At 52.4% G+C, this 22,869-nt stretch overlaps 1 protein-coding gene across 1 annotated transcript in view; it reads right to left on the bottom strand.

Annotated features, from left to right (window-relative positions):
* TMOD4 (tropomodulin 4) overlaps positions 1-22,869 on the bottom strand; it is a 61,643-nt gene that overhangs the window by 16,972 nt on the left and 21,802 nt on the right. The window contains exons 2-4 of the mRNA XM_066609043.1: positions 6,513-6,666; positions 4,080-4,236; positions 1,437-1,559 (exon numbers count right to left, since the gene is read on the bottom strand). Of these exons, the coding sequence (XP_066465140.1) occupies positions 1,437-1,559; positions 4,080-4,236; positions 6,513-6,632 (400 nt within the window). The 5' untranslated portion in view covers positions 6,633-6,666. The remainder of the gene's footprint in view (positions 1-1,436; positions 1,560-4,079; positions 4,237-6,512; positions 6,667-22,869) is intronic.

The raw sequence follows: 22,869 nt of genomic DNA, 5'->3' as shown, positions 1-22,869 counted from the left end.
TCCAAAAAACAAGCAGAGGTCTAAGCACAAAAGTCAGATCACAGAATGCAGGTGTAGTCAGAACTGAGTCAAAACAAACACTGGCAAGGAGGAACTGGCTGAGTAGGCCTATATATGGAACTCCCCGCCCAGGGGGCAGGGACAAGTCACATGACCACCACGGGGACTTATGAAACCGCCTCCCCCTGGCGGCGCGCACCAAGCCGAGCGCGGCCGACCAGCAGAGTGGGGAAACCCCGGACAGAGATGCCTGCCTGGGCCCCTGCACACCTGGCGGTCCTAACAAGAGGACAGCGCATTATGTGAGAGCAGATCGTGACGTGGCACCACATTACTGATCACAAGGGTATTGCTTCTCCTTAAGGCCGCCTGCAGACGGCCGGGTCGGATCTGGCTGCAGTGGGACCCGACCCGAGCATCTGCAGAGAGCAGCGTGGCACTCACCTGCTCCTGCGGCCCCGGCTCTTTCATGCGCAGAACGGAGCAGGTGGCCGGTGAGTGACGTTTCTGTGCGGGGCTCTGCGAGCTGTTCACTAGTCAGATAACCTCATTATATGCATCAAAATTCTGAGGCCCGTGACATTGAGCTTTTCAGAAACAAAACAGATGAGGAAAACTTCCTAACTCTAACCAGGTGACTTGTACAAAGTCAAATTCTATGATTGGTTGGCAGTTTAAGCAGGGGTGGAGCCTTTATAGAAAAATGGTCAAAATTATGACTCTGTACACACTATGGGGTCAAGATCCTTGTGGTTAGTTATCCAGGAGAACAGAAGTCAAGAGGTCGTTCGTATTTGGCATGTTCGAGCGTTAACCATTACCTACTCAAGACTATCCACAAGGACAATCTAAATGATGATGATGGTCAAAATCTTATGGCCAGGCCATGGGCACCCCTACCATGAGGTGACTTGAACCAGAACCTCAGAGGGGCGGTAGGTTACCTATTTTTCACTGTCCATATTAAAGGCCGTTAAAGAAATAACTGCTGGCTGGGCGACAACCAGACAAACCTTTCACTCACTGGGTCTGTAGTAGTTCCAGTCCAGTCATCAGTCTGTGATCCCCGACCTCTTCCAGCACAATTTGCACCAAAAAAAGGCTTACAAATTATCAGATTTATAACATGTTTCAGAAACAATCCGCAGTTTGTTTGACAAGCGGGTGTGGCTTATCCGCTAAGGGGCTGTGTGGCATCATGTAAAGTGGGTATGGTGTAAGATAAGACATCATGCAAACTAAGCCGTCCAATAAGTGGTTTAAAATTAGACCAGACAGTCTAAGGATTCACCAAATTTATCACTGAGCGTAAGCTACTATGATAAATTTGGCGCATTATTAGACTGTCTGCGTGACTATCAGACACGATAGTAAATCTGCCTCAATGACCGTATCTCAATTTACACAGAAGCTTATGTCGTCTTCTTGGTTTGTACCTGCAATGTCACACATCTCTGCGTCACTGGCGTTGGCCAAGGCTTCCTCCAGCTCCGGTTCTAGCACGATCTGTTCCTCTTTAGGGATTTCTCTCTTTGCCTGTTTTGGGATAAAGGGCTTTCCTGTTGAGAAAAGAGAGATTTGAAGGGTTTAACTCCAGTCACATCCAGAGCTGCATTCAGAATTCTGTTGGCTCCTCCTTGAAGTCCATCAGAGCTATGCTGACCCTACTTAAAGGAGTTGTACCAAATTGACTTTTATCACCTATCCATGGAACTTTTATTGTACTGAAATGTAATTTGTGCAATTGGGTTATAAGTTATGATGACCGTTTCTGTATTTGTAGTAGTGGTGGCTTCAGGCGATAAAGCTTATGTAGCAGATTTGGAGGTCTATCAGAAAAAAATAGCTGTAACTCCTATAAAAGATGTTCAAGGCGATGTACCAAACTAGAGATTTTTATCAGCTATCCTCACCGCCAAGACCCCCATCGATCCCAAAAACGAGGATCTTGTGTCCCCCTTCCTCCTCACTGCACCCGCCAAGTGAGGAGGAGACTGAATGGAAGAATCACCAAGCATGCGCAACCATCACTCCATTCAAGTAAGTGGGGCTGAGGAAATAGCCAAGTACAAGAGCTTGGCTATCTGCGGCATGAATATATATGTAAGTGGGAAGTACTGCATGCTTTCTCCGCAAGAGAAGCGGTCTTGGAGCCGCTGTGATAAGCCCCGCTCTTTCCCAGTTCGAAATGTGACCCAGAGAAGGAGACGTGGGAGAGCTGATGAGCACTTGCTGGCACTTGTGTTAAGAGTGCCTGGGGTGCTATGCAGAGGGGCACCATGTTAAAGAAGGCTCCGCCTCCCTCCTGATGCGGGCAGTGCCACGAACAGTGTGTCACCACCCAGAAGATCCAACCCACGATAGAGCGTATGGAACTCGGCTCCATCCCCAGAAGAAGGGGAGAAAGGTCTCGGCACCAGATATATAAAGAATTAAAGCTGCGTCATTGAGGAGTGCAGTGACAGCAGCTACAGGGGTAGAGTTGGCGCAGCAGCGCTGTATGGAGCGGGCCAGAAGTCACCAGGGACACAGTAGAGTACATGTCAGCGGCCGTGGTGAGCCGCATGTGCAGAGCTGTCCCCATACTGGGGAGCAGCGTGGAAGGTTGCTAAAAGTCCTAGATTACCACAGGCAAAAATGCAGGATGTCAAGGGCCCTGATGACCTGAGGTCACATAGGCAACGCAGATGTGGACCAGCCAGAGGGATCACTGAGACGAAGGACCCTGCAGCGCATGGGAGGAAACCAGACAGTTTTCTGTACCAGACAATGTCAACGACGACATGGACCCGAGAGATATGATCAAGCTGCAGGACATGTAAGACCGCTCCAATGAGATGATAGTGTGCTGACTAAGAAGGTTTGGTACGGTGTTAAAATGTATGATTGTTCTCAGTGAGAGAAACCAAGTAATCTTGTAGAAATGATACCTTTTAATGGCCAACAAAAATACATGATGTTACAGCAAGCTTTCACACTTTTACTCTCAGTCCTACATCAAGGCATAAAAAAAAGTCTGAAAGCTTGCATCAACATGATGTATTTTTGTTAGCCATTAAAGGAGATGTCCCGCGCCGAAACGGGTTTTTTTTTTTTTAAACCCCCCCCCCCGTTCGGCGCGAGACAACCCCGATGCAGGGGTTAAAAAAACCACCCGCACAGCGCTTACCTGAATCCCGGCGGTCCGGCGTCTTCATACTCACCTGCTGAAGATGGCCGCCGGGATCCTCTGTCTTCATGGACCGCAGGGCTTCTGTGCGGTCCATTGCCGATTCCAGCCTCCTGATTGGCTGGAATCGGCACGTGACGGGGCGGAGCTACACGGAGCTACACGGAGCCCCATAGAGAAGAGGAGAAGACCCGGACTGCGCAAGCGCGGCTAATTTGGCCATCGGAGGGCGAAAATTAGTCGGCACCATGGAGACGAGGACGCTAGCAACGGAGCAGGTAAGTATAAAACTTTTTATAACTTCTGTATGGCTCATAATTAATGCACAATGTACATTACAAAGTGCATTATTATGGCCATACAGAAGTGTATAGACCCACTTGCTGCCTCGGGACATCTCCTTTAAAAGGTATGAGATCTACAAGATTACGTGGTTTCTCTCACTGAGAACAATCACACTATAGTGACTTTGACGGACTGATGCGACTGGGGGAGTATCCATCTGAAGTCCTACAATTCAAATGCAATGTGGGGGATGCTGCTCTGTGAAGACACTGAATCAGCAGGGGGCAGCCTATTGTGATGTGTACACCTGAGAGTTAACAGGAAGCCAGCAGACTATGAATGCAGCCATGGCTAGTATAGGCTGTACAAGTCATTAGGCTTCAGCAGGAACCAGGCAGAGCTGAGAAGGGGTCAGTGAATTCATCAGAGCGAATATAGTCTGCACCTGTCTACACCCGTCACCGTCCGCCGCTGTGGGGGAGGAAAGGGGCCAAGTACAAGTTACTCTTCAAAATACGTTAAAAAAATACTTGCCCCCTTCTGTGGAAACCAGGACAGGTAATGTTAGTGAATAGGACGTATTATGGACAATGTAACAGGTTATGTCTAGTGAAGACATAATTACCCTTCTTCTCCCCGGTGTACGGGACAAGGTCTTCTCGTTCCTTCGCATCCAGAGCCTCCTTCTCCAGATGGGTTAAGAGAGCGTCTCTGTTCAGAGGACCAGTGGGGTTCTTCAATGTTTGGTCTCTTTGGCGTAACCCGGCTGGGAGCAGGATGTTCTACAGTAGCATGAAGAGTAATACATCAAGCTGATTGTCACACTGGAATCACACCTGCAACTCTGGGGGAAACTTCTTGAGCCAAAGCCAGGATGAATTCAACAGGATTAGGGAATATAAAGAAAGGATCCGTCTCATGTACAGGATCCACTTCACACTTTGGCTCAAATGACTGAATGTATCTTTCTAGCCTTAGATCTACCAGAGAACCTGAGGGAGCCCAACGATGAACTGCTCATATATTCTTATTATTAATGGTAATTCCAGTCACTAGAAATATTCACATCACAGGTGAAAGAACCAGCCCTAAAAATACAAGAATATAAATACTATAATACTGCCCCCTATGTACAAGAATATAACTACTATAATACTGCCCCCTATGTACAAGAATATAACTACTATAATACTGCCTCTTATGGACAAGAATATAACTACTATAATACTGCCTCCTATGTACAAGAATATAACTACTATAATACTGCCTCCTATGTACAAGAATATAACTACTATAATACTGCCCCCTATGTACAAGAATATAACTACTATAATACTGCCCCCTATGTACAAGAATATAACTACTATAATACTGCCCCCTATGTACAAGAATATAACTACTATAATACTGCCTCTTATGGACAAGAATATAACTACTATAATACTGCCTCCTATGTACAAGAATATAACTACTATAATACTGCCCCCTATGTACAAAAATATAACTACTATAATACTGCCCCCTATGTACAAGAATATAGCTACTATAATACTACCCCATATGTACAAGAATATAACTACTATAATACTGCCTCCTATGTACAGGAATATAACTACTATAATACTGCCCCTTATGTACAAGAATATAACTACTATAATACTGCCCCCTATGTACAAAAATATAACTACTATAATACTGCCCCCTATGTACAAAAATATAACTACTATAATACTGCCCCCTATGTACAAGAATATAGCTACTATAATACTACCCCATATGTACAAGAATATAACTACTATAATACTGCCTCTTATGTACAAGAATATAACTACTATAATACTGCTCCCTATGTACAAGAATATAACTACTATAATACTGCCCCCTATGTACAAGGATATAACTACTATAATACTGTCCCCTATGTACAAGAATATAACTACTATAATACTGCTCCCTATGTACAAGAATATAATTACTATAATACAGCCTCAATGTACAAAAATATAACTACTATAATATTGCTTCTATGTACAAGAATATAACTACTATAATACTGCCCCTATGTACAAGAATATAACTACTATAATACTGCCCCTATGTACAAAAATATAACTACTATAATATTGCTTCTATGTACAAGAATATAACTACTATAATACTGCCCCCTATGTACAAAAATATAACTACTATAATATTGCTTCTATGTACAAGAATATAACTACTATAATACTGCCTCCCATGTACAAGAATATAACTACTATAATACTACTCCCTATGTACAAGAATATAACTACTATAATACTGCCCCCTATGTACAAGACTATAACTACTATAATACTGCCCCCTATGTACAAGAATATAACTACTATAATACCGCCCCTATGTACAAGAATATAACTACTATAATACTGCCTCCTATGTACAAGAATATAACTACTATAATACTGCTCCTATGTACAAGAATATAACTACTATAATACTGACCCCTATGTACAAGAATATAACTACTATAATACTGCCTCCTATGTACAAGAATATAACTACTATAATACTGCCTCCTATGTACAAGAATATAACTACTATAATACTGCCCCCTATGTACAAGAATATAACTACTATAATACTGCCTCCTATGTACAAGAATATAACTACTATAATACTGCCTCCTATGTACAAGAATATAACTACTATAATACTGCTCCTATGTACAAGAATATAACTACTATAATACTGCTCCTATATACAATAATATAACTACTATAATACTGCTCCTATATACAATAATATAACTACTATAATACAGCCCCCTATGTACAAGAATATAACTACTATAATACTGCCCCCTATGTACAAGAATATAACTACTATAATACTGCTCTTATGTACAAGAATATAACAACTTCCATTGCAAATTGTAATGGCAATATTAACATGTAATAAGGAGCCTGCATGGCATCAGGCCCTTGCTTGTCAATAGTGAATAGTTCAGCCATTCTAGAGGCTTCCAAGTTCATGGACCCCAGACAGGGTCTTTACTGCAAGCTCTAGTCATCAGTACCTCAGGGTCCATCTCTTGTAACTCTAAGTCCAGTTGGGCCAACTCTTCAGGAGACATGGCCCCCATGATTTCATCTTCATCTATGTCCCGATACTTCTCCAGCTCCTTCTGGTAAGACATGGTGGTGGAGGTGGTGGTGGCCTTTCAGCCCCTACTACAGAATAGTGAAAAAAATGTTGTGAAGTAATCACTACAGGAAATACTACAATAAAACACACTGTTTATATACGGCTGCGGTCACACAGGGCGTAGATGCCGCGGAAATCTCATGAAATGACCGCAGTGGGACCGCACAGAAATTCCGTGTGATTTTAGGGGCAGAAAGGCCGTTTCAAAACTCATGTGGTGTGGGTTTTGAAGAGGCTTTGCTGCCTGCTGCAGCCATCTCTCCCCATAGAGAGGAGAGATGGCCACAGTAGAAACGGCGATACAATTGACAGGCCGCGGTTTTGAATTCCGTGTGGCAAGTCTCTTTGAGCACTGCTTGGCCCCAACGGCTTGTCCGCAGCATGTGGACAAGATTTTTGCAAATCTCGTCCACTTTGCTACTTAGGCTCGGGTTTAAGATGGCCAGCGGAATTTTTGTGTGGAAAGTCCGCACTGAAATTCCGTGGCAATTCTGTACAGTGTGAACCCATCCTAAGAGGTTGCGTTGTTTTAGGTCCTTTATAAACTTTTCCTCAACATGATCATGGTCATCTTTTGGTTAGTGGTTTGAACACTGTAAAGAAATCATGTTTAATGGGCTTTATGACCTTGTCTCCATGTAACCTCAACCATGTTCATGTTCTAGCAGGAACTGGTCCTCACAAAGATGACCACCATAAAGCTCAGTCTCTCGTCCCAAAGGTCTGGGATTAGAAAAAGGGGTCAACCTGTGTGTGGGTTGTGTGCGGTGTTGCAGTTCAGTTCATTCTCTTGGGTAGAATGGATAGGACCATATCAGGTATATCTCAGATTTTCCCAGCACACCAGAATAAAAGCTACTTGGGATGCAAATGTGAAAATGGAGCAATGCCTCTACAGTGCCACCTATTGGAAGGCAACATTCCTGCAAGTAACAAGCCTTATAAGAAGGGTATCGTTTTCCCTTAGGGAGAGCACCTAGAAAGTGGGAGGAGACTTATAAGGCCATCCGTGCTGCTCTGGGAAATATGCAAATTGAAAGATGGAACAATACCTCTACAGCGCCACCTATTGGAAGACAGTATTCCTGCGATTCAGTGTCAGATCTTTTAACAACCTTTCCCAACCCACATCTATAGACCTTTCACTAGCCAAGCCAGAAACCTACTGCACACTGAAACGGCTGTGCTCTTTCTTCTGGAGAATATTCCCAGTCAGTGTTACAAGTCTCATTGGAAGTTCTGACATTGGCTTGCAGGAATGCTGCCTCCTGTCATAGATGGGAGAGGGGAGACCTGACAGACCCCGCCTCTATCACCAATTTGCTACATATCGACTGTTCTGAGTGCTCTTGCCACTATGACAGCTTGTCACAACAGAGCATCGATTAATCAGGATTGCAAGTGTGGAGTTGTTAGAATACAGGTGGATTTGTATCTAGCTTTCCCAGGCTCCTGCACGCAAGCAGACCGAAAGCTCAAATCCCCACCTGCTTCATTCTATCGCGCTTAAGCACTCTACAATGCTGCATACAGACACACTGCCACTACCAGCTTGTAAGAGAAGCTGCGACCCAGACTGTGAACACAATCTTTGGATTTTATGGTTCATTTTAAGGCCTCATGTCCACGGGGAAAATCAGGCCTGCCGCGGATTCTTCATGTAGAATCCGTAGCGGGTCCTTCCTGCCCCGCGGACATGAGGCCTAAAAAGAAGAATAAACTCACCTGCTCCGGACGATGCGGTTCTTCCCTTCTTTGCGGCCGGATCTTTTTTCTTCAGCCCGGCGGATGTGCTCGGTACGCCGCAAGCATGCCGCGCGCATGCACCGGGCACATCCGCCGGGCCGAAGAAAAAAGATCCAGCCGCAAAGAAGGGAAGAACCGCATCGTCCGGAGCAGGTGAGTTTTAATTCTGGTACGGGTCTCCCGCGGATCTGGACGGCTTCCATAGGCTTCAATAGAAGCCTGCGAGAGCCGTCCCCGGGGAAGACCCGCACTAAAACGGAGCATGTCCGGACTTTTTCCCGCACATGGATTCGCGCGACGGGAAAAATGACATCTGCAGGTATTTAACTACCTGCGGGTGTCCAATGCATCCCTATGGGGTGCGGATCCGCGTGCTGGAGAAACGCTGCAGATTTTAACCCCGTGGACATGAGGCCTAAAACGGACAGGGCTGACTAATAAATTGCAAATTTATTCTAAAAAAACTAGCAGTGCAGAGATTATATATATAAAGTATTTGGGTATACAGGTATACACAAAAAGACAGTATTTTAAAATAAAACAAAGAGAAAAATAAATGAAAGATAGCAGATTTGGGATATCCAGCCCAAGGTTCTTGGTGGCGGAGTTCCTGGAAACAAAACAGGACAGTCCATATGCCACAGCATACCTCCGGGGTCTGTGGAGCCCCAAATTATAAAGGATCCCTCAGAACACTTCTTCCACTGCCCCCTCTGATGTCATTCAAGAAGGTTGGGGTGGGCCATGCATCCCTTGTGGAAAAATCATGATTCCCCATATCTCGGCATGAGGCCCTCCGATCAGGAATATAGGCCCGGCATATTTCTGGTCATGATTTTATCTATTCAGCGATATCAAACATGACACGTACATTATAACCAGTCACGCGGATGTGCCAATCAGGGTGTTCTGGGCTTCGGACCTCAATGTGTCTAGATGCATTTCATTTAGCTGGCCCGCCTGATTCCAAAAATATAACTTATATTGAGATAGGACATTCGCATGACTAATAACACTTATTAAAAGATTCTCCATTAATCTGGCTTTTGGTGACACGGAGTCTGCGAGAAGGCATTATGTAGGTACTTTCCCATATAGGAAGATCTGATCAGTTACTATAGCCGAGGCCCTTTAAGGCAATATGCAGACAAGTCCAAACAGGGTTGTCACGTGGACCACCGCCCTATCTTATCACTTCGTCACACGTGTTGTTACAACGGTCCCATTCACTACACCCCGCAGATAGCAATGGGCGTTCATCTAGTTAATTGCGGTCCAAAATTGCCTTCACTTCAAGTTTGGCTGCCATCAAATTTGTACGATCCAGGGAAACAGCGGCTACCGTAATAATGAAGGAGGCAAATGTTAAAATAAGTGGGCCGCATGTCACAGTTGTATCTATCCAAGAAGGTCCCAGTTGAGCCCCTTCCCACTGTACTATCTTACTACAATATATAGGATGAGTGTTTTATAACACACAGTGACATATAACCGAGCGCCCCCATTATCATATGCTGTACCATGTCATCTCCAAGAAAGACTGCCATATAGCGCATGAATAATACAACCCTACAGTGCCCACATGACACTACTACATACCACTATACAGCAAATATACAATGGTAAATTGTCAAGAAACACCGCCATACAGTGCATAAATAATACCACCATACAGTGCATGAATAATGGTACTACATAACACTATACAATGAATACTGTCATACAGTGCATACATAATACTGCTGCATAACGCTATACAGTGAATACTACCAACAAATACTGCATAAATAATATAGTAATCTTTATTTGTACAGCACCAACTTATTCCGCAGCAATGATGTCCCCACACTGCAGCCCTACAAAGCGCTGGAGTCCCCAAGCTGCGGCCCCATAAAGCACTAGTGTCCCTATACTGCGACCTCACAAAGCACTGGTGTCCCCACGCTGCGACCCCACAAAGCACTGGTGTCGCAACAACGCTGCAACCCCACAAAGCACTGGGATCCCCACAAAGCACTATTGTCCCCACGCTGCGACCCCACAAAGCACTGGTGTCCCCACGCTGCAGCCCCACAAAGCACTGGAGTCCCCACAATGCGGCCCCACAAAGCACTGGAGTCCCCACAATGCAGCCCCACAAGGCACTGGTGTCCCCACGCTGCGACCAAAAAAAGCACTGGTGTCCCCACGCTGCGACCCCACAAAGCACTGGTGTCCCCACGCTGCGACCCCACAAAGCACTGGAGTCCCCACGATGCAGCCCCACAAAGCACTGCAGTCCCCACGATGCTGCCCCACAAAGCACTGGAGTCCCCACGCTGCGGCCCCACAAAGCACTGGAGTCCCCACGCTGCGGCCCCACAAAGCACTGGAGTCCCCACGCTGCGGCCCCACAAAGCACTGGAGTCCCCACGCTGCGACCCCACAAAGCACTAGTGTCGCAACAACGCTGCAACCCCACAAAGCACTGGGATCCCCACAAAGCACTATTGTCCCCACGCTGCGACCCCACAAAGCACTGGTGTCCCCACGCTGCAGCCCCACAAAGCACTGGAGTCCCCACAATGCGGCCCCACAAAGCACTGGAGTCCCCACAATGCAGCCCCACAAGGCACTGGTGTCCCCACGCTGCGACCAAAAAAAGCACTGGTGTCCCCACGCTGCGACCCCACAAAGCACTGGTGTCCCCACGCTGCGACCCCACAAAGCACTGGAGTCCCCACGATGCAGCCCCACAAAGCACTGCAGTCCCCACGATGCGGCCCCACAAAGCACTGGAGTCCCCACGCTGCGGCCCCACAAAGCACTGGAGTCCCCACGCTGCGGCCCCACAAAGCACTGGAGTCCCCACGCTGCGGCCCCACAAAGCACTGGAGTCCCCACGCTGCGGCCCCACAAAGCGCTGGAGTCCTCACACTGCGGCCCCACAAAACACTGGATTCCCCACACTGTGGCCCCACAAAGCACTGGAGTCCCCACGATGCGGCCCCACAAAGCACTGGAGTCCCCACGATGCGGCCCCACAAAGCACTGGAGTCCCCACGATGCGGCCCCACAAAGCACTGGAGTCCCCACGATGCGGCCCCACAAAGCACTGGAGTCCCCACGATGCGGCCCTACAAAGCACTGGAGTCCCCATGATGCGGCCCCACAAAGCACTGGAGTCCCCACGATGCGGCCCCACAAAGCACTGGAGTCCCCACGATGCGGCCCCACAAAGCACTGGAGTCCCCACGATGCGGCCCCACAAAGTACTGGAGTCCCCACGCTGCGGCCCCACAAAGCACTGGAGTCCCCACGCTGCTGCCCCACAAAGCACTGGAGTCCCCACGCTGCGGCCCCACAAAGCGCTGGAGTCCTCACACTGCGGCCCCACAAAACACTGCATTCCCCACACTGTGGCCCCACAAAGCACTGGATTCCCCACACTGTGACCCCACAAACCACTAGTGTCACCACGCTGCGGCCCCACATAGCACTGGTGTCACTACACTGCGGCCCCAATAAGCACTAGTATCCCCACGCTGCGACCTCACAAAGCACTGGTGTCCCCATGCTGCGACCCCATAAAAGCACTGGTATCCCAAACCAGCACTGAGGTCCCCATGCCGCGGCCCAAGAAAGTATTGATGTACCTACGCTGTGGCCCCACAGGGCAATGGTGTTTGCACCCAGCACTAGTGTCCCCATGCTGCGACCCCACAAAGCACTAGTATCCCCACATTGTGGACCCTCAAAGCACTGGTGTCTCCACATTGTGGCCCCACACAGCACTGCTATCCCCACGCTGCGACCACACAAAGCAATGGTGTCCCCATGCTAAAACTCCAAAAAGCACTGGTGTCCCCATGCTACAACCCCACAAAGCACTGGTGTCCCCACGCTGCGACCCCACAAAAGCACTGGTGTCCCCACGCAGTGGCCTCCCAAAGCACTGGTGTTTCCACACTGTGGTGCCACACAGCACTGGTGTCCCCACGCTACAACCGCACAAAGCACTGATGTCCCCACGCTGCGACCCCACAAAAGCACAGGTGTCCCCATGCTGTGACCCCACAGAGCACGGGTGTCCCCATGCTGTGACCCCAAAAAGTACTGGTATCCCCACACTGTGGCCCCACAAAGCAATAGTTTTCCTATGCTGTGGCCACCCAAAGCACTGGTTTCCCGACAAGCACTGGTGTCCCCACACTGTGGCTCAACCAAGCCCTGCGGTCCCCATGCTGCGATCCCACAAAGCACTGGTGTCTCCAGGCTGCGACCCCACAAAGCACTGGTGTCCCCAGGCTGCGACCCTACAAAGCACTGGTGTCCCAAGGCCGCGACCCCACAAAGCAGTGGTGTCCCCACGCTACAACCGCACAAAACACTGGTGTCTCCATGCTGTGACCCCACAGAGCACTGCTGTCCCCACACTGCGACTCCAAAAAGTACTGGTGTCCCTAGGCTGCAACTCCACAAAGCACTGGTGTCTCCAGACTGCGACCCCACAAAGCACTGGTGTCCCCAGGCTGTGACCCTACAAAGCACTGCCGTCCCCACGCTGCGACCACACAAAGCACTGGTGTCTCCACACTGCGACCCCACAAAGCACTGGTGTCCCCAGGCTGTGACCCTACAAAGCACTGCCGTCCCCACGCTGCGACCACACAAAGCACTGGTGTCCCCACACTGCGACCCCACAAAGCAATAGTGTTCCTACGCTGTGGCCATACAAAGCACTGGAGTTCCCACACTGCAACCCTGCAAAGCACTGATGTTCAACACTTTGGCCCCACAAAGCACTAGTGTCACCACAAGGTGGCCCCACCACAAAGCACGGGCATCCCTACGCTGCGACCCCACAATAGCACTGATATCGCCATCCAGCACTGGTGTCCCCATGCTGCGGCCCCAGAAAGCACTGATGTACCTACGCTGTGGCCCCACAGAGCACTGGTGTCTGCACTGAGGACTATTGTCCCCATGTGTTGACCCCACAAAGCACTGGTGTGCCCACATTGTGGCCTCACAAAGCACTGGTATCCCCATACTGTGGCCCCACAAAGCACTAGTGTTCCCACGCTGTGGCTACACAAAACAGTGGTCACCCCACAAAGCACTGGTGTCCCCAAACTGCAACCCTACAAAGCACTAATGTCCCCACACTGTGGCCCCAAAAAACACTAAAGTTCTTACTCTGTGACCCCACAAAGCACTGGTGTCCCCATGTTGCGACCCCACAAAACACTGGTGTCCCAACGCTGTGGGCTCACAAAGTAATGGTGTCTCCACACTGTGGCACCACCCAGCACTGATGTCCCCACGCTGCGACCCCACAAAGCACTGATGTCCCCACCCAGCACTGGTGTCCCCATGCTACGACCCCATAAAAGCACTGGTATCCCAAACCAGCACTGGTGTCTCCATGCTGCGGCCCAAGAAAGCATTAATGTACCTATGCTGTGGCCCCACAGAGCACTGGTGTCTGCACTCAGCACTAGTGTCCTCATGCTGCGACCCCACAAAGCACTGGTGTGCTGACGCTGCGAACCTACAAAGCACTAGTATCCCCGCATTGTGGCACTTCAAAGCACTGGTGTCTCCACACTGTGGCCCCACAAAGCACTGGTGTCCCCACGCTGAAACTCTACAAAGCACTGGCGTCCCCATGCTGCAACCCCACAAAGCACTGGTGTCCCCACGCTGTGGCCTTACAAAGCACTGGTGTCTCCACACTGTGGCGCCACCCAGCACTGGTGTCCCCATGCTGCGACCCCAGAAAGCGCTGGTGTTCCCACGATGCAACCCCACAAAGGACTGGTGTCCCCGCGCTACAACTGCACAAAGCACTGGTGTCCCCACACTGCGACCCCACAAAAGCACTGGTATCCCCATCCAACACTGATGTTCCCATGCTGTGACCCCAAAAAGCACTGGTGTCCCCAGGCTGCAACTCCACAATGCATTAGTGTCCACAGGCTGTGACCCCACAAAACATTGGTGTCCCCACACTGCGACCCCACAAAGCACAAGTGTTCCCACTCTGTGGCCACAGAAAGCACTGGTGACCCCACAAAGCACTGAGGTTCCCACGCTGTAACCCAATAAGGCTCTGGTGTCCCCCCGCTGCGGCCTCACAAAGCACTGGTGTCCCCACACTGTGTACTCACAAAGCACTGGTGTCCCCACACTGTGGCCTCACAAAGCACTGGTGTCCCCACACTGTGTACTCACAAAGCACTGGTGTCACCACACTGTGTACTCACAAAGCACTGGTGTTCCAACACTACAACCCTACAAAGAACTGGGGTCCCCACGAAGCACTGGTGTCCTCACAAAGCATTGATGTCTCTACACTATGGCGGCACAAAGCACTGGTGTCTTCACACAGTGACCACACCCAGTACTGGTGTCCCCGAGCTGCGACCCCACAAAGCACTGGTGTCCCCATGCTCCGACCCCACAAAGCACTGGTGTCCCCTACCCAGCACTGGTGTACCCACACTGCGACCCCACAAAGCACTAGTGTTCCCACGCTGTGGCCACAGAGAGCACTGCTGACCCCACAAAGCACTGAGGTTCCCACGCTCAAAGCCCAACAAAGCACTGGTGTCTACACCCAGCACTGGTGTCCCCACACTACGATCCCACAAAGCACTGGTGTCCCCATGCCGTGACCCCACAGTGCACTGGTGTCCCCACGCTGCAACCCCAAAAAGTACTGATGTCCCCAGGCTGCAACCCCACAAAACACTGGTGTCCCCACACTGCGACCCCACAAAGCACTAGTGCTCCCACTCTGTGGCCACAGAAAGCACTGGTCACTCCACAAAGCACTGAGGTTCTCACGCTGTAACCCAACAAAGCACTGATGTCCCCATACTGTGGCCCTACAAAGCACTGGTGTCTACATCCAGCACTGGTGTCCCCACACTGCGACCTCACAGAGCACTGGTGTTCCAACGCTGCAACCCTACAAAAAACTGGTGTCCCCACAAAGCATTGATGTCCCTACACTATGGCCACACAATGCACTAATGTTTTCACACAGTGACCACACCCAGCCCTGGTGTCCCCAAGCTGCGACCCTACAAAGCACTGGTGTCCCCAAGCTGCAACCCCACAAAAGCACTGGTGTCCCAAGGCTGCGACCCTACAAAGTACTGGTGTGCCCACCCTGCAACCCCACATAGCACTGGTGTCCCCACCCTGCGACCCCACAAAGCACATGTGCCCCCACCCTGCGACCCCACAAAGCACTGGTGCCCCCATACTGTGGCTCTACAAAGCACTAGTACCCGCACCATGCGGCCCCCCAAAGCAGTTGTGTCCCCACGCTGCCGACCCCACAAAGCACTGGTGTACAAATGCTGCAACCCCACACAGCACTCGTATCCCCACGCTGCGGCCCCACACAGCACTCGTGTACCTACGCTGTGGCCCCACACAGCACTGGTATCAACACGCTGCCGCCCCACACAGCACTGGTGTCCCCATGCTGCCACCCCACAAAGCCCTGGTGTTCGCACGCTGCAACCCTACAAAGCACTGGTGCCCCCATGCTGTGACCCCACAAAGCACTGGTGCCCCCACTCTGCGACCCCACTAAACACTGGTGTCCCCAAGCAGCACTAGTGTCCCCACGCTGCAACCCTACAAAGAACTGGGAGCCCCACGCTGTAACCCCACAAAGCACTGGTATCTCCACGCTGAAACCCCACAAAGCACTAGTGTCCGCACATTACGGCCTCACAAAGCACTGGTATCCCCACACTGCGACCCCCACAAAGCACTGGTTTCCTCACGGTGCGACCCCTACAAAGCACTGTTGTCCCCAGGCTGCGACCCCACAAAGCACTGGTTTCCCCACGCTGCGACCACACAAAGCACTGGTGTCCCCACATTGTGGCCTCACAAAGCAATGGTGTCCCCACAAAGCACTGATCTCCCCACACTATGACCCCACAAAACACTGGTGTCTCCACAGTGTGGCACCACCCAGCGACCCCACAAAGCACTGGTGTCTCCAAGCTGCGACCCCACAAAGCACTGGTGTCCCTAGTCTGCAACCCCACAAAGCACTAGTGTCCCCACGCTAAGACCCTACAAAGCAATGATGCCCCAATGCTGTGGCCCCACAAAACACTGGTGCCCCCACGCTGTGGCCCTACAAAGCACTGGTGTACCAACACTGCGGCCCCACAAAGCACTGCTGTCCCCACGCTGCGACCCCACAAAGCAGTGCTGTCCCCATGCTGCCGCCCTAAACAGCACTGGTGTCCCGACACAGCAATCGTGTCCCCACAAAACACTGGTGTCCCCACACTGCGACCCCACAAAGCACTGGTGTCCCAACGCTGCGGCCTAACATAGCACTGGCGTCCCCACGCTGCGACCCTACAAAGCACTGGTGTCCCCACGCTGTAACCCCACAAAGCAGTGGTGTCTCAACCCAGCACTGGTGTCCCCACACTGCAAGCCCACAAAAGCACTGGTATCCAGCACTGGTGTCTCCACGCTGCGACCCCACAAAGCACTGGTGTTCCCACATTGTGGCACCACCCAGCACTGGTGTCCCCACGCTGCAACCCCACAAAGCACTGGTATCCCCACGCTGTAACCCTTCAAAGCACTTGTGTCTATACCCAGCACTGGTGTCACCACACTGCGACCCCACAAAGCATTTGTGTCCCTACACTGTGGCCTCCAAAGCCCTGGTTTTTCCACGCTGCAACTTTACAAAGAACTGGGGTCCCCACAAAGCACTGGTGTCCCCACACTGCGACCCCACAAAAAAAGCACTGGAGTCCCCACGCTGCGTCCCAACAAAGCACTGGTGTCCCCACGCTGCGGCCACAGAAAGCACTGGTGACCCCACAAAGCACTGAGGTTCCCACGCTGTAACCCAATAAAGCTCTGGTGTCCCCCCGCTGCGGCCCCACATAGCACTGGTGTCCCCACTCTGCTACTCCATGAAGCACTGGTGTCCCCACATTGTGGCCTCACAAAGCACTGGTGTCCCCACACTGTGTACTCACAAAGCACTGGTGTTCCAACGCTACAACCCTACAAAGAACTGGGGTCCCCACGAAGCACTGGTGTCCTCACAAAGCATTGATGTCTCTACACTATGGCCACACAAAGCACTGGTGTCTTCACACAGTGACCACACCCAGCACTGGTGTCGCCAAGCTGTGACCCCACAAAGCACTGGTGTCCCCTACCCAGCACTGGTGTACCCACACTGCGACCCCACAAAGCACTAGTGTTCCCACGCTGTGGCCACAGAGAGCACTGCTGACCCCACAAAGCACTGAGGTTCCCACGCTCAAAGCCCCACAAAGCACTGGTGTCTACACCCAGCACTGGTGTCCCCACACTATGATCCCACAAAGCATTGGTGTCCCCAAGCCGTGACCCCACAGTGCACTGGTGTCCCCACGCTGCAACCACAAAAAGTACTGATGTCCCCAGACTGCAACTTCACAATGCACTGGTGTCCCCAGGCTGCGACCCCACAAAACACTGGTGTCCCCACACTGCGACCCTACAAAGCACTGGTGTCCCCACACTGCAACCTCACAGAGCACTGGTGTTCCAACGCTGCAACCCTACAAAAAACTGGGGTCCCCACAAAGCACTGATGTCCCCACAAAGCATTGATGTCCCTACACTATGGCCACACAATGCACTAATTTCTTCACAGAGTGACCACACCCAGCCCTTGTGTCCCCAAGGTGCGACCCTACAAAGCACTGGTGTCCCCAAGCTGCGATCCCACAAAGCACTGGTGTCCCCAGGCTGCGACCCCACAAAGTACTGGTGTGCCCACCCTGCGACCCCACAAAGCACTGGTGTCCCCACCCTGCGACCCCACAAAGCACTGGTGCCCCCATACTGTGGCTCCACAAAGCACTGGTGCCCGCACAATGCGGCCCCACACAGCACTCGTGTCCCCACGCTGCGGCCCCACACAGCACTCGTGTACCCACGCTGCGGCCCCACACAGCACTCGTGTACCTACGCTGTGGCCCCACACAGCACTGGTGTCAACACGCTGCTGCCCCACACAGCACTGGTGTCCCCATGCTGCCACCCCACAAAGCACCGGTGTTCCCACGATGCAACCCTACAAAGCACTGGTGCCCCCATGCTGTGACCCCACAAAGCACTGGTGTCCCCAAGCAGCACTAGTGTCCCCACGCTGCAACCCTACAAAGAACTGGGAGCCCCACGCTGTAACCCCACAAAGCACTGGTATCTCCTCGCTGAAACCCCACAAAGCACTGGTGTCCGCACATTACGGCCTCACAAAGCACTGGTATCCCCACACTACGACCCCAAAAAGCACAGGTGTCCTCAGAGTGCGACCCCCACAAAGCACTGGTTTCCTCACGGTGTGACCCCTACAAAGCACTGGTGTCCCCAGGCTGCGACCCCACAAAGCACTGGTGTCCCCAGGCTGCGACCCCACAAAGCACTGGTGTCCCCACATTGCGGCCTCACAAAGCACTGGTATCCCCACAAAGCACTGATCTCCCCACACTATGGCCCCACAAAACACTGGTGTCTCCACAGTGTGGCACCACCCAGCGACCCCACAAAGCACTGGTGTCCCCAAGCTGCGACCCCACAAAGCACTGGTGTCCCCGCGCTGAGACCCTACAAAGCAATGATGCCCCAATGCTGTGGCCCCACAAAGCACTGGTAAGCACTGGTGCCCCCACGCTGTGGCCCTACAAAGCACTGGTGTACCAACGCTGCGGCCCCACAAAGCACTGCTGTCCCCACGCTGCGGCCCCACAAAGCAGTGCTGTCCCTATGCTGCTGCCCTAAACAGCACTGGTGTCCCGACACAGCAATCGTGTCCCCAAAAAGCACAGGTGTCCCCACGCTGAGACCCTACAAAGCAAGGATGCCCCAATGCTGTGGCCCCACAAAGCACTGGTGCTTCCACGCTGTGGCCCTACAAAGCACTGGTGTACCCACGCTGCGGCCCCACAAAGCACTGCTGTCCCCATGCTGCGGCCCCACAAAGCAGTGCTGTCCCCATGCTGCCGCCCTAAACAGCACTGGTGTCCCGACACAGCAATCGTGTCCCGACACAGCAATCGTGTCCCCACAAAACACTGGTGTCCCCACACTGTGACCCCACAAAACACTGGTGTCCCAACGCTGCGGCCTAACATAGCACTGGCGTCCCCACGCTGCGACCCTACAAAGCACTGGTGTCCCCACGCTGTAACCCCACAAAGCAGTGGTGTCTCAACCCAACACTGGTGTCCACACACTGCAAGCCCACAAAAGCACTGGTATCCAGCACTGGTGTCCCCACGCTGTGACCCCAAAAAGCACTGGTGTCCCCACATTGTGGCACCACCCAGCACTGGTGTCCCTACGCTGTAACCCTACAAAGCACTGGTGTCGCCACACTGTGGCCCCACACAGCACTGGTGTCAACACGCTGCCGCCCCACACTGGTATCTCCACGCTGAAACCCCACAAAGCACTAGTGTCCGCACATTACGGCCTCACAAAGCACTGGTATCCCCACACTGTGACCGCACAAAGCACTGGTGTCCTTAGAGTGCGACCCCCACAAAGCACTGGTTTCCTCACGGTGCGACCCCTACAAAGCACTGTTGTCCCCAGGCTGCGACCCCACAAAGCACTGGTGTCCCCACGCTGCGACCACACAAAGCACTGGTGTCTCCACAGTGTGGCCCCACCCAGCGACCCCACAAAGCACTGGTGTCCCCAAGCTGCGACCCCACAAAGCACTGGTGTCCCTAGTCTGTAACCCCACAAAACACTGGTGTCCCCACGCTGAGACCCTACAAAGCAATGATGCCCCAATGCTGTGGCCCGACAAAACACTGGTGCCCCCACGCTGTGACCCTACAAAGCACTGGTGTACCAACGTTGCGGCCCCACAAAGCATTGCTCTCCCCACGATGCGGCCCCACAAAGCACTGCTCTCCCCACGATGCGGCCCCACAAAGCACTGGTGTCCCAATGCTGCGGCCTAACATAGCACTGGCGTCCCCACGCTGCGACCCTACAAAGCACTGGTGTCCCCACGCTGTAACCCCACGAAGCAGTGGTGTCTCAACCCAACACTGGTGTCCCCACACTGCAAGCCCACAAAAGCACTGGTATCCAGCACTGGTGTCCCCACGCTGCGACCCCACAAAGCACTGGTGTCCCCACATTGTGGCACCACCCAGCACTGGTGTCCCTACGCTGTAACCCTACAAAGCACTGGTGTCACCACACTGCGACCCCACAAAGCATTTGTGTCCCTACATTGTGGCCTCACAAAGCACTGGTGTCCTCACACTGTGGCCTCCAAAGCCCTGGTTTTTCCACGCTGCAACCCTACAAAGAACTAGGGTCCCCACAAAGCACTGGTGTCCCCACACTGTGACCCCACAAAGCACTGGTGTCTCTAGGCTGCAACCCCTCACAGCACTGGTGTCCCCACGCTGCGGCCAAACATAGCACTTCCGTCCCCATGCTGCGGCCCCACAAAACACTGGTGTCCCCACACTGTGACCCCACAAAGCACTGGTGTCCCAACGCTGCGGCCTAAAATAGCACTGGCGTCCCCACGCTGCGACCCTACAAAGCACTGGTGTCCCCACGCTGTAACCCCACAAAGCAGTGGTGTCTCAACCCAACACTGGTGTCCACACACTGCAAGCCCACAAAAGCACTGGTATCCAGCACTGGTGTCCCCACGCTGCGACCCCAAAAAGCACTGGTGTCCCCACATTGTGGCACCACCCAGCACTGGTGTCCCTACGCTGTAACCCTACAAAGCACTGGTGTCGCCACACTGCGACCCCACAAAGCATTTGTGTCCCTACATTGTGGCCTCACAAAGCACTGGTGTCCTCACACTGTGGCCTCCAAAGCCCTGGTTTTTCCACGCTGCAACCCTACAAAGAACTAGGGTCCCCACAAAGCACTGGTGTCCCCACACTGTGACCACACAAAGCACTGGTGTCTCTAGGCTGCAACCCCTCACAGCACTGGTGTCCCCACGCTGCGGCCAAACATAGCACTTCCGTCCCCATGCTGCGGCCCCACAAAGCACTGGTGTCTCCACGCTGCGACCCCACAAAGCACTGGTATCCCCACCCAGCACTGGTGTCCCCACGCTGTAACCCTACAGAGCACTGGTGTCCCCACGCTGCGACCCTACAAAGAACGGGTATCTACATGCTGTAGCCCCACAAAGCACTGGTTTCTACACCCAGCACTGGTGTCCCCACACTGCAACCCCACAAAGCATTGGTGTCCCCACATTGCGGCCTTACAAAGCACTGGTGTCCCCACACTATGGCCTCCAAACCCCTGGTTTTCCCACGCTGCAACCCTACAAAGAACTGGGGTCCCCACAAAGCACTGGTGTCTCCACAAAGCACTGGTGTCCCCACACTGCGACCACACACAGCACTGGTGTCCCCACGCTGCGGCCCAACAAAGCACTAGTGTCCCCACGCTGTGACCCCACAAAGCACTGGTGTCTCCACAATATGGCCACACCCAGCACTGGTCCCCCCATGCTGTAACCCTACAAAACACTGGTGTCCCCACGCTGCGACCCAACAAAGCAGCGGTGTTCCCACGCTGCGACCCCACAAAGAACTGGTGTCTCCACCCAGCACTGGTGTCCCCACACTGTGACCCCACAAATAACTGGTATCCCCATCCAGCACTGGTGTCCCCATGCTACGATCCCACAAAGCACTGGTGTCCCCATGCTGCCACCCCACAAAGCACCGGTGTTCCCACGATGCAACCCTACAAAGCACTGGTGCCCCCATGCTGTGACCCCACAAAGCACTGGTGTCCCCAAGCAGCACTAGTGTCCCCACGCTGCAACCCTACAAAGAACTGGGAGCCCCACGCTGTAACCCCACAAAGCACTGGTATCTCCTCGCTGAAACCCCACAAAGCACTGGTGTCCGCACATTACGGCCTCACAAAGCACTGGTATCCCCACACTACGACCCCAAAAAGCACAGGTGTCCTCAGAGTGCGACCCCCACAAAGCACTGGTTTCCTCACGGTGTGACCCCTACAAAGCACTGGTGTCCCCAGGCTGCGACCCCACAAAGCACTGGTGTCCCCACATTGCGGCCTCACAAAGCACTGGTATCCCCACAAAGCACTGATCTCCCCACACTATGGCCCCACAAAACACTGGTGTCTCCACAGTGTGGCACCACCCAGCGACCCCACAAAGCACTGGTGTCCCCAAGCTGCGACCCCACAAAGCACTGGTGTCCCCGCGCTGAGACCCTACAAAGCAATGATGCCCCAATGCTGTGGCCCCACAAAGCACTGGTAAGCACTGGTGCCCCCACGCTGTGGCCCTACAAAGCACTGGTGTACCAACGCTGCGGCCCCACAAAGCACTGCTGTCCCCACGCTGCGGCCCCACAAAGCAGTGCTGTCCCTATGCTGCTGCCCTAAACAGCACTGGTGTCCCG

The sequence above is a fragment of the Eleutherodactylus coqui genome, chromosome 6 (genome assembly GCF_035609145.1).
Source record: "Eleutherodactylus coqui strain aEleCoq1 chromosome 6, aEleCoq1.hap1, whole genome shotgun sequence".
Classification (NCBI taxonomy): Eukaryota; Metazoa; Chordata; class Amphibia; order Anura; family Eleutherodactylidae; genus Eleutherodactylus; species Eleutherodactylus coqui.
Note: the sequence above shows the minus strand (reverse complement) of the source record. Positions and strands in the feature narration are given on the sequence as shown.